The sequence below is a fragment of the Strix uralensis genome, chromosome 8 (assembly GCF_047716275.1).
Source record: "Strix uralensis isolate ZFMK-TIS-50842 chromosome 8, bStrUra1, whole genome shotgun sequence".
In the NCBI taxonomy this organism is placed as follows: Eukaryota; Metazoa; Chordata; class Aves; order Strigiformes; family Strigidae; genus Strix; species Strix uralensis.
The window spans coordinates 12,617,887-12,630,079 of NC_133979.1; the positions used below are offsets into that span (position 1 = coordinate 12,617,887).

At 43.7% G+C, this 12,193-nt stretch overlaps 1 protein-coding gene across 14 annotated transcripts in view; it reads right to left on the reverse strand.

Annotated features, from left to right (window-relative positions):
• PTPRF (protein tyrosine phosphatase receptor type F) overlaps window positions 1-12,193 on the reverse strand; it is a 391,114-nt gene that overhangs the window by 101,683 nt on the left and 277,238 nt on the right. For 7 of the 14 annotated variants that reach the window (XM_074876247.1, XM_074876258.1, XM_074876255.1 and 4 more), the window contains exons 6-7: window positions 7,751-7,939; window positions 185-202 (exon numbers count right to left, since the gene is read on the reverse strand). In XM_074876247.1, the coding sequence (XP_074732348.1) occupies window positions 185-202; window positions 7,751-7,939 (207 nt within the window). The remainder of the gene's footprint in view (window positions 1-184; window positions 203-7,750; window positions 7,940-12,193) is intronic. The other 7 variants (XM_074876260.1, XM_074876256.1, XM_074876259.1 and 4 more) reach the window with 1 other exon arrangement.

Genomic DNA, 12,193 nt, shown 5'->3' on the forward strand with positions numbered 1-12,193 from the left:
AAGAAATCACGCTAAAATCCAACCAAAATAAACACACTAGTGGGAGAGTGCAGATGAGTGAGAGCGCTGGCAGAGTTAGGGCTGAGAGTAAAAGCTGGAGATGAGAAACACCGGAGGAGAAGGGACAAGGCAGACAGGAGATGGAGTGACGTTGACAACTGGAGGCACATTTCAGCATTCTTACCTCTGATCGGTGTACCACCTGGTGAGGTAATTTGAATGCAAATAAGATTAGAGAGAAGCATTAGTACAAAGAGGAAAGGAAGAAAATTATAACTAAAGAGCAGAAAGTTTTTTTAAAGCTAGAATTTGTATTAGCGCGACAGGAATAAACAAAAAGAAATTGATGTGCAATAAAGTCAGAGTGACTGTCTGGGGGTTAGTAAAGCTCATCGCTTCCAGGAGTGCAGCATCTAAAGCCACCACCCTCATGAACGGGGGCTGAACTAAGCTGCTAAGGTGGTGTTGCTGGCTGGCCTCACCACTTGCATTCACCCACACCACTGTTCAAGCAGTTGAGATGGAGGACACATTGGGAAGATGGTGCAGTGCCCCTTCATTCCTCAAACGGAACAAGGAGGGAGTGTCCTGGGGGCTGTGTGACCGTGAGTGTGCTGGGCAGGAGGGGTGGAAAGCGCATGGTAGCGGGCGCTAGGTGCAATTTTGCTTTGAGGTTAGAATGACCAGTGGGACAAAATCTGCTTGCTTAAAGAAATTAAACTAAGGAGAGAGTGTAGCAAATCAGTTTTGAGCCATTCTCCACATTCACATAACCCTTGCATCAGGTTCCCTCCGGCAGAGAAGCGGGTGTCATGCAGAATTAACTTTACATACAGAAATATTTCAAAATGAAGTAGTTTCTGGTAATGTAACAATGGCACGCTAGCCAGATCTCTGTTGTTCCTGCCTAATTTGGATGATAGCTGGAGAAGGCAATCCCTACCCTCTTTATAAGGCACTGGAGATAATTTTACATGCTATAATGAAGAGTATCTTATAAGGAGGGCTTCTCTGGGAGTGAGGTTAAGTTATCCTGTTGCAACAATCTATAAAGGTTTGTTTTATGAGGTCAATGTGTTCAGTAAGCAGAGGAGCCACTGGTCAGTGTCTTGAGTTCAGCATACAATCAATAACAAAGCATGACTGAAGGGGAGATGCTCCAGCTGGGCAAATTGGCAGGGAACCCTTCTAATCCCCACTTTTGTCCCCTTGGTCTTATTTTGCACATATGAAGGCTGTTAGTATAAGGGAGAGATTCATGCAGATCGAATCTGTAGGCAGTTCATGGTATGTGTTGGTTTTATGCAGATTTGTAGGATCTGAATACCAAGCACTTACCAAAGAAAACTGAGGAGTTTAAACAGACAGAAAAACAGGGTTAAACAGGACACAGTGTGTCAAATCATGTTCAGTGTATTGATTAATAAATACCAGTATGCATACAAGAGTGTCGTGTATCTCAGATTTACAGCTCATTCCATTATCCACAACAATGATCACCCAATGGGAAAGAAAGACAGAAAAGAATTTCTGTAAATACAAAGAAGGCATATTTTAAGCATGTTTAACTTGCCTCTTAAAAGGTTATTACATTATTTATACTTATTCTTTTTCCTTCCTAACTACCCTTCCTTTAGGCAGAGCCCTTTCTCTAAGCAGAAGCAGCAATTCAAACTACTCATTTTAGCATTTTCCTCTGCCAAGATGACATTACCCCATTTTAACTTTATGTCTGGTTATATTTTCTGACGCTTTCTATCCACAGATGACTGAAGCATCAGGAAAGATCTTGCAGTGACTGAAGTTGTGGGTAATCTTTCTCTTGCAATACTAAATCTGCTGCTTATTTATCTATCTTAGTAACTACCGCTACCCTTGACAGAACAGTTATACTCAGATACTTGTATGGAATATCACAGCCATGGAAAACAGGGTTATTTCTCTGCCCCTTTGGAAAGTTTGCCAAGTGATATTTTTGTTCTGTTTCGTCTAGGACCTCCCCACTCCTGTGTTGTTGCCACCCCCCCACCCCCCCCCATTCTCAGAGTTAAGAAAAGCATCACCACAGTGTGTCACTTCCCACGGGAATGGTGCAATGACTTTGAGCACAAGCCCAAGGGGCAGAAAACAGCACTTCCTTTTCTCTCATCTGGCTGAAATAGGGTTTGTTTTTCTGTCCTAGAACTGAAAAGATTTGCAGCAAATCTTTAAATCTACTCCCTGTAGAGGCTAAACCCTTTCTCTAATATGCAGTTGTCTACACAGAGCTCTAGGAGCAACTGCATACTTGAAGGAGATTCTCTAAAATGTAAGTGTGACCAGATCATTTTTTCCAGCGTTAAATCCCAATCCTCCCAGCTTCTGAATGTAAGCCAACCCTTGTGGGAGCAGCACAGAAGCTTGTTGTATTTAGTGCAGTGTTTGTTCTGGGTCCCTCTCACCTTTGCAAAGTTAAGACATTCACTCTTCACTCACAGGACACCATTACGGAGAGTGCACAAGGCTTTCCTGTTGGACCCCAAATTTCCTCATCCAGAAGGAATAAAAGTTTCCATTTGCCCTTCATATCATATGACAATACATCTCTGTTTGTTGTCTTTTCAGGGTGCCCCTCAAAAGGCCCAAATCACAGCACTTAGGCCACAGTGACAACATAAGAGTGTCCATCAAGCGATGGAGATGCCATCACTTGAATGGTTACTGAGGCCAACTTATGCCCTGTGATTACCAGGCTGCTTTATGCAAAGGGCACCCCAAGATCAAACTTCAAACCCAATTCCTTGTGTTTGAAAGGTTTGAAACCCTCATAAGGAAGGAGAGTTGCTTTCCGCTTTACGATAACAGACACTGAGTAACACGCCATACGTTCACTTCAGTCAGGAATGAATGCTGACCTGTGTACTGGAATGCTGACCTGTGTACTGGAAGCACACAACCAGGCACCCAAAACAAGGCAAAACATAGGATGATACACTGGAAAACCCCATGAGATTATTTGCATTAGTATTTCTCAGTGTGGAGAAGAGGCTCTGTTGAAGAAGGGACTTCACTCTGCTGACACAAATGCACCCCAGACTTACCAACACACCACTTTCTTGTAGGAACCTAATCCACCAAAAAATCACTCCAAAGCAACATGAAACAGGGAAACCAAGGCTCTTGCTGGCTGCAACTGGGCACCAGGACAGTGCAACACTGAATCCCAGAGAGCTCCGACAGTGCTTTCGGCTACTTCCTAACATAGTTTTAGGGAAACTATTTTCAGAAGTGAAAGTACTACAGAAAAGACTGGCTACTTGCCACCAGTTGCAACAGGGAGTCTGTGTGGAACTCATCACTGCTGTGTGTGCCTCACACAGCTAGACCCAGATGTGCAGTATAGGTTCTTCCAGGATGTAAAACTTCAGCTGTCAACTGGTTGGCCACAATATTGCTTTAACCCTCGTCTAGTCTGAGAGAGCATCCATTCTTGTGTGGGCTTCCTGATTCTTTTGGATAATACCCCAATTCCCATTCTTTTGGGCTGTCCTTACACACCATGCCCCAGGTCGATGCCCATCTGATGTATGGACTCAAAGCTGTTTCTTGCCAGAGCTGAATGTCTTCTGCTGGGTACTGACTGCTGGTTATTACCAGTGAAGCAGGATATGACCATCACTGCCATTTCACTGGGATGGACACAACCTCTTTTTGGAAGTTTGTTCTATGTATGTTGGGTATTCCTTTTGTTTCCAAGTATGCAGTGCTTCTATCTATAGGATCACTAAAATGAAAACACTTGCTGGTAACTCTGAGAGCATAAATGCCCAGATGATCTGGTGAGCTGGCTTCCACTGTTTTTTTGTTAGAAGCCCCTACACTTCTCCAGAGAGTGACTGAAGTCACCTACAGAGCCCTTGCAGTTAAAATGCCTGAAAGCCACACTAGGGGGTCCAGGGCATGGTTCCATAACTCAGTTAATTGGTGGTGATTAAAAAAGAATGATAATTGTTGTAAGACCAAGTTCTTTACTAGGTGAAAGATGACAATGCTCCCGGAATTTCTGGAGTTTCCTTACATGGCAAAGATATCTGTATGTTAACATTCAGAGTAGTTATTTATTCTAATTTGACATTTTGTTCGTAAGTTTTCTGAAGAGCAAGGAAAAGAGCAATTCTTCAATGATGAAAATCACTGGAAGCATTCAAGAGCATTGAGAGTATGAATACCATCAGAGTTGCTTTGAAGTCTTCAGAAGCTTGTGATCCAAGAATCTTTACAGAAGAACTGTGAAGCATCAGCACAATCTGGTCTATACTGAGAGCTTCCACCACATCATCAACTCATTTTAAAACATGGTTAGAGGTGTAGCACTGACTCTTGCTGCCAGAACTCAATATGTACATCACCTGAAATACTACAATGTCTGGACAGTTTTAAAATCAGTTCAGCCAAACAGGTTTTAAACGAGTTAGCATGCTGGGGAGGTTTCCCAGCCCAGAGCGGGCCTTAGATCCTGTGTCAATGACTGAGAGGCAGTGACTGAAGCTATGTACCCTGGTGGAGAACAGGGAGTTGTCCTGAGTCACTGCATTTGCAGAAAAGCAGCCTCTCCACAAGAGGTGGGAAGTATTAGCAAGATGAGCAAGGAAGAATTTTGCTACAACCAGCATGAGTCAGAGACCTTGCTTTTGCCTTGATCTGTGATAATGGAGATGAAAACCTGTATTTATTTGTGTTCTCATCCCTAGAGCAATTAGTCCAACACATACTGGCAAAACTACCCAAGAGCCAGACTTAAGAAAGAATTAAGCATTACTCGTGAAGAAAGAACTATGTATTGGGGAGAAAGGGGAAAAAAAGCCCTCTAAGTGTGAAGAGTTATGCTAACTGTCAGAAGGTTTAATGAGAAAAATGCATATATGCACATACAGATGTAATTAGCAAATGAGAGATGGTAGGATACAGGGCAGATTTATAAACTGTGTATTTGCTCATGAGAAAGATACTGGTCCTCTGGGGTTAAAAGAGCCTAAGATGATGGCTTGGTTGTCTTAAACCACAAACTCTCTAGTACCTTGACAAAAGATGAACAGACCTCTAGAAATTGATGTTCAGAGTCCCCTTGGGCACATGATCTGACTGCATGCAAGTTCAAAGACCTGTCTGAAGCCCCCAGAGCACTGCCAGTCCACATAACTGAGTGTCAGAAGAGAGCACCTTTCCCAAACATGCTGCTGCTTTACCTCTAGCTATTTATTCCACACTATGAGCCTGAAGAAATGAAATCATCCCTCAACGCCCTCTCTAAGTCAGACTCCAAAGCTGCTTTGACCTTTATGACCTATATTTAGTATATCTGAATAATAATATATTATGTACTCATTGAAGGTCGGGCACTCTATATATGCAATATTGGGCTCACACCGTGCTGTAGCTATTTTAACTATATTACATCTGTCTAGCTTTTATTGGGTTTTAATTAAATGAAATTAAATGAGCGTATATTTAGATTGAGATAGTATAAACTCACATTCATGCAGATATGCCAGGCTGGCTGTAAGATATGATCTTAATGGAGCAGAGACTTTGCAAACTATTAAACTCTCCCATATAATGAGGTATCTATTTAAATACTCTTTTCTTTGAAAAACAATTCTGCCCCACTATGGTGTAGTGCTGGAGAGCTCAATTAGCACCTTGCAGAATGGATCAGAGACTGTCCAACCCATCACACTGCTCACACAAGGTGACTGCAGTGGGACTCAGGCACTACTTTATATCAACTATAAATATAGGAAAAAGCCACCAATGCAAGCAGTGGTTGAATCTCTGGCCCATAAGATGTGGTAAACTTCTTGCTCCCTACTCATGCCAGGGTGGAGCAGATGTTCAGAGCCCCCTTGGGCACATGATCTGACTGCATGCAAGTTCAAAGAGCCTTAGAACCTTGGCATTGTATCGCCAGGTCCCTGAAAACAAAACTTCACTCATATTTGGAAGTCTCTTGCACTGAACTGCGGAAACCTCCCTTACTACATCAGAGAGCTAATCAATTTCTTTTGCGAGTCTGAGGATGTGTGCTGCTCATTGATTTCTAAAAGGTTCCCTTGACACCTCCCTTGGTAATTACTGTGTCTTTAGCAAGCAGCTAGCTCTAGAGTTTGAATCCCAGGTGAAATACTCAATTGAGATGTTGCTCAAGAACAGTGAATAGGAAGCAAAACTTGGACACAGTGACAGAGTTTACTAGTTTGTTTTTAAACTTTCTCACTAAACTTGTGAAGCAGCTGGTAGAGAGGCAGTCAAGTGCCTGCGAAAAGGAGGCTGGAGAACGTACAGCAAGTGCATCAGGAGCTGCCTTGCTGCTCATTTATGGTAATTTCTGATGCTGATTTAGTCAGCTATGAAGTGAAACACATCCATGTGCACTTTCCTATTGCTGCTTCCTAAAGCTTCTCAGAATAATTAACAAGTGTGATATTTTCTTTCAGCACAAACAGATCAAGATTAAACCATGTTGTGGGGGAGATAAGCTAAAGGTCACTGGGAAATTTCATAAGCTATAAATGCATTAGTATAATTAGCGCTCACTGGTACATCAAGGTGGGATCAGGAGTGTCAGGCTGGGTTCTATTTTTGATGAGAGTGATGTCTCATTACCCACTCCCCCAAGTACAAGCCTACTTCTTATCATCCAAGCATCATCAGATTTATGCAGAGGGCTCCTGCTATGGGGAAATGTGTCAAGACGTTCACCTTTCTGGGAGGAAGATGGTGTTGCCCTGGCAGCAGCACTCATAACAAATGACTTTTGAGTGCCCAGAGATACATCGTGGCCAGGCAAGGCAGTCTGCCTCTTATTCAAGTGTGAGACCTTTCTAGACAAAAGTTGTTCCAGCTCTGTTCCCTTCTGTACTTTGTGTAGGGTAATGTGGGCTTTTTTTCCCCAGACTAAAGCTGCTGTGTAGTGCTGCTGTGCATTGTTAAATAGCCACTGCAATTCACGCTGGGGAGCTGCACTTCATCAGTGAATAAAGCAACGTTTTATTTTCTTTAATTCTCTAATGGGCCTTACAGTCCTGGGAGACCGAATAGCGCAGCAGAAAAACAAGAGTTCCTTGCTAAAATGAGTGCATTCTTAGCCACCCACAAGTACTAACTGTCTGTATTTCAAAAGCTAGTATTTGGCTTATCAAACATAAAAATCAAAAAGAAATGGTATATTTCAAAACTGTGTCCACCTTCCTTTGAAATCCATAGAATTGCTGCTTCTTGGATTTTTCTTTATTCTTGTGGTGTCACATAGCAAGAATGATAAAGATCTCAACAGAAAGCAGAGCACTGTCTCACAGAGTCTACGTAAGGAGTGAAGTAGTACTTGACCACTGATTGTAAAATCTCAGCCAGTATCTCATTGTCCTGATTTGCACTGTGCTCCTATTAAAAATATCTGAGACCTGTTGAGTTGGTAGTGAAATGTCTGAGCCTACCAAAGATTTGGGGCAATGTCAAGACGGTCTACCGAAGAAGGAATCCAGGTGATGTTCCAAAAAGCATGTCCACTCTAATGTGTCCTTTTAACAAGCCACGATATCCTGTCAGAGAGGATCAGCTCCAAAAACTGTTTTCATATTGTAAAAGAAACAAGCTCAAATCAAATTGACATTTGGGTTTAGAATCGCATTTCAGGGGAAAAAAAATCATAGCAGCAAGTAAAAGGGAGCAAGAGTGAGGAGGCAGGGAAGGCTTACTTGCTTTGCTACCTTACCCGAGCGGAGCTGCTTGATTCGCCCATTGCTAGTTGCAGTGTCGACAGGCAGGAAGTCCTTGAACCAGGAAATTTCAGGATCAGGATTGCCGCTGGCAGCACAGAGCATTGTGGCTGTGCGGGCCTTTTCCACCACCTTCAGCTGCGGGCCCATGTCAATGGTTGGGAAGCCAGCTGGGAGGTGGTCTTCTGCAAGTGGAGAAAACACACAAGGTTAAAGAGAAATGTTCGGGTGTAGTGATGGGATATGGTTGTAGCGACAGCAGTGTCATGGTACAGCATCTGTGCCTCTGCTAGAAAACAGCAGCCTGACTTCCCTACTGAGAAGGTTTTCAAGCCCTTAAAGCACATTAGGCTCTATAATGAGCATTCATTACACCAATAGAAGCTTCCACTAAATTTAACTCCGTTTAAATCAACTGCCTTGGGAAACGTCCATAATTTTCATTGATACGTAAGCTCCATTTATTGTTGTTAATAATTCAGTAAAAGCAGGTATTTGCCTTTTTGTGGGAGGACTGAGTTGAAGATAACAGACAAACACAAAGCCAAATAGTTTGAGGCATCTTGAAAAACAACAGCTAAACAATAAAACCCCTTAGAATGGTCCAGAGAGACCCATTTTCTCTTTTTTTGACTAGGAACATTCTGTCACACTGGTAGGAGAGACTGTAAATTTCTTCCTCATGTCCCCAAATCTGATTCAGAATGCTTTTAGAAACTAATGAATGTAAAGCTAATGAGCCACACTCTGCTCATGAGCCACCTTGCCAGCCTGTGCCATAGCAAGCTCCTGGTGCATTTTTTGGGCTGCAGAGAGCAACAGAGGTGTGTGAGAAACAGCCAGTGCATGCCCTGGCATGTCTTACTGAAATACCCCTGTTAACTGCTAAAACCATTCATACAGCAGGTAAGAAAATGGTTAATTAGGTTTGCTGGTGCAGAGCACGCTCAGGTAGGCTGGGTGGAATACATTAGGCAGCCTTCACTGATAAGCCAAGGCATGCTCCAACATCGTCATTCAATAGCAGCTGCAGAACAGAGCTCATTTACTCATTCTGTGGCAAGATGTACTGTACTCTGCTAAGCCTGAACTGCAATCAAAAGGACATACTTTCGCAGAAAAAAGAACTTGAAGAACATTATCAAGCTTTTAAAGCACCAGAAACTCAATTATTTTCAGTATGTTTCTTTCTTCCCCAGTTTTAAGGGAACTTAAGCAAGCCTTCTTCTTGGGCAAATCCAATTCTGCAAGGCTTCCAGCTCACTGCAGTGTTTAAACAAACAAGACCTCAGCATCTTCCCAAGTCCCAGAGGAGTCTGAACTTGCTGCAATTTGATTTTTCCTGCTATCACCACGCATCTCTCTATCCCTCACTCCTGACAGGAAGGTACTAGCAATAGGCCACCTCAGGTGCTTCCTTCTACCTGTACTGCCACACCTGCAGCACAAACACAGCCTGTGGTGGCTAATCTTACTTATTTCTCCCTAAGATCTCAGGAGAATTCCCAAGACCCTTGACTTGTTTGCAAATCAAGACTCTGTAGCACAAGGCAACATCTGCTGTAAACAAAGCAATGCCCTGGAATATTGTTTTTCTGTTTAGATGAGAGTGACTATGAAGCATCCAAGGTTTTCTAACGGAAAAAATGGTTCCTGATGCTTATTAAAAGCACAAACCACACTTGGTCTCCCGGACTGGCCTCCCTAGAAACCTCTCTCATCATGAGCAAACATAAATGGAATTTTTTTTTCTTTTTTTAAATGAAAGGTACCACAAAAACTAGTTCTTTTTTAATTTGCTCTCCATTGATTTTCAAAGACAAAAGGTACATAGAGCTTAACTGGAATGACACCAGAGCTAGCATTCAGTAACAAGCAACAGAAGCACTCAATACTGAGCAACCACAATGCATACTCCTACATAGCTGGAAAGAAACAAAAGAAGGGTACACACACAAGTATACCATGGTATAGACTGAAAGCAAAGGAAGATACATAGGAAAAGCAGTAAATGATGACATTCCCTTGGATTGAGGCCAAGTTTGCCTAAAGTGCAGCACCTTGCTATTTATGGTACTAAAAGCAGATGTTAACTCTGGGGAGGCCGAAATCCTGATGTGATCTAATCTAATCACCTTGATTACCATTGACAGTCTTTTCTGGTTTGTTCGAGATTTTACAAAGAATGCACTGAGCTAAGTATCACCCAGTTCACTTCATCCAAAGTCTGTGTGGAGGTTTAGCACATAGCTGAAAGCAAATCTGAAACCAGCATTTGTGCAAGAAATCTCTTCCCATCTGCAGTGATCCTTTGTCCACAGAAATGAGAGAGATCAGAAAATCCTTCACATTGTCTGATCCACAGGTACATGACCAGCTTGCTGCACTGGAGGTGACTGCTCAATCAAAATTAGCAGTTTGTGATGAGCTACAGACCAGCAGAAATTAAACAATCTAACTTGGACTTCACTGGGTACAACAGAGAGAGATGCTGATTACAAAGACCCAGCAGCAAAGACACCTCTGCCATACTAGAAATCTTAGATTAAGACTTTTCTGAACTGCAAAGAGACGTACAGTGCTGCTCCCATACCATGCACCCCCTGCAAGCCCAAGCCATTACAGAGCCTGGATGAGAATGCTGGGCACTCAACACCTGGACAGAGACCACCACATGATGGCCCTCAGTCCCCAGACCTCGTGCCAAGCTGGACACAGACAGGCACAGGCAGGCATGCGAGAGGCTTATGCAGCACACAGTCTTTACTCTCTTAACTGCACACAAGCCCCAAAACTATAGTGGCAAATGACAGTAGTAGAAAAGCAGTGCATCCTGTGTAGTCAAAGCCGCAGCAGGCTCCCTGGGCTAGCTCTGGTACTGGCGCAGCCCAGTTCCCATGCATGCCTGGAGATTAAAACCTGCCTATCTGCTGTGGCCACACCACCACCAAAACTCAAGCAAGCGGCACTGGCATGCCTGCATCTACAAAAACGCACAGGCAGCTGGGACTTCTTTGATCCCTTGTCAATCAAACGTAGAGGCAACACTGGTGTTTAAGAGCAGCAGTGTGCTTCCAGGAGGCTGCAGTTCCAGGTCACATCACTGTGTGATGAGACGCCAGGGAAATCTGACAGCCAGTCCCTGACGGCACCTCAGACACCCAGAGGCTGGGGTTTGCCTGCTATTAGTTCTGGAGTAGGTCTCCAGGGGACCTGCACTGGGCCAAGGTCAGAGTGTCCAGGGGCTCAAGCTCAAGGGGAGGACAAACACTTTCTCCAGAGGTCATCCAAGGGCCTCAGTGCCCATACCACCATGAAATGGGGGACCTGAACTACTGCACGTCCTTCCCTGGTACTGTGTGGCTCTGGCAGCCCTGCTGAACCCTCCTGGAGAAGAGTGGCTGTGGAGTAAACCTGAGCTAGTCACACCACAGCCTGGCACAGGCCCACACCTGCCCTGTCAGCAATGCTCCTGTAGAGATAATAGGGCTTCCTTCCAGCCTGGCTTGGTGTTGCTGATTTCACTGTGACAGTGAGGGATGTCTCTGTGTTCAAACACTACAGGCGACGATAGGAGTTCAGAGCTGTTCTTACCTTGCCTTCCCCTCTGGCAAAAGTCTAATCTAGGTCTAATTATGAGGCTCAGTCATGCCTCGGCTCCTTTCAGCTTTTGCTAGCTGTACTAACTTGTCTGCACATGGAGCTCGTCAGTAATAGCTCTCCTCCTATTCATGCCAATACGTGGATACCCTTATTCTACAAAATGAGTTTGTCAGCACTTGGTTTTATTCAAGGCTAGCTAGTGTGCTTTTAATACACATTAAAACAGGCTATGAATCTGCTTTCAAGTGCAGACTATCTAAACCAGTTTTTCTTTCTGGGTTTCAGATACTTTCAGAAAGGGTGTATCTCAGGTAGGCATTAGGTAAGAGCAAGCAAAATCTAGACACAAGCAGGAGTTTTTTTTAGCATTGCAAGCTCTAATTCCCTCCATGGACTACAGCAGCGGAAGCAGGAGTGACAGGAGAGCAGGAAGAGAAGAGAGAAGCAGGAGAAATGGAGCAGCAGTGAGAGAGAGAAAAAAAAAAAGAGTGGGTTTTACAATTAGAAACAGAAACTCGGAAAATCCATGACCAGGCTGAGGCCTTGCTAGCAGCAGTCACCAAGGAGCCAGGAATGTCCCTCTGGCATCTAGCATGACAGCATGTGCAGAGGGTATCTCATGCTCACTTGACAGCTCCCTTTGCTAATCTCCTTTCTGAGGTGACAGAAATCTAACTCTCCTTCTCTTACAGCTCTTTTGTGACACACATTTCCCATCTTTAAGGGAAAAACTAAGCTAAGAAACCTTTCCCACAGCCCCAAACTGGAGCTGAGACCTCCTTCAGAGCAGCTGCAATTACATAGCTCATTCATCACCTCCCCAGAAAACTACCTTT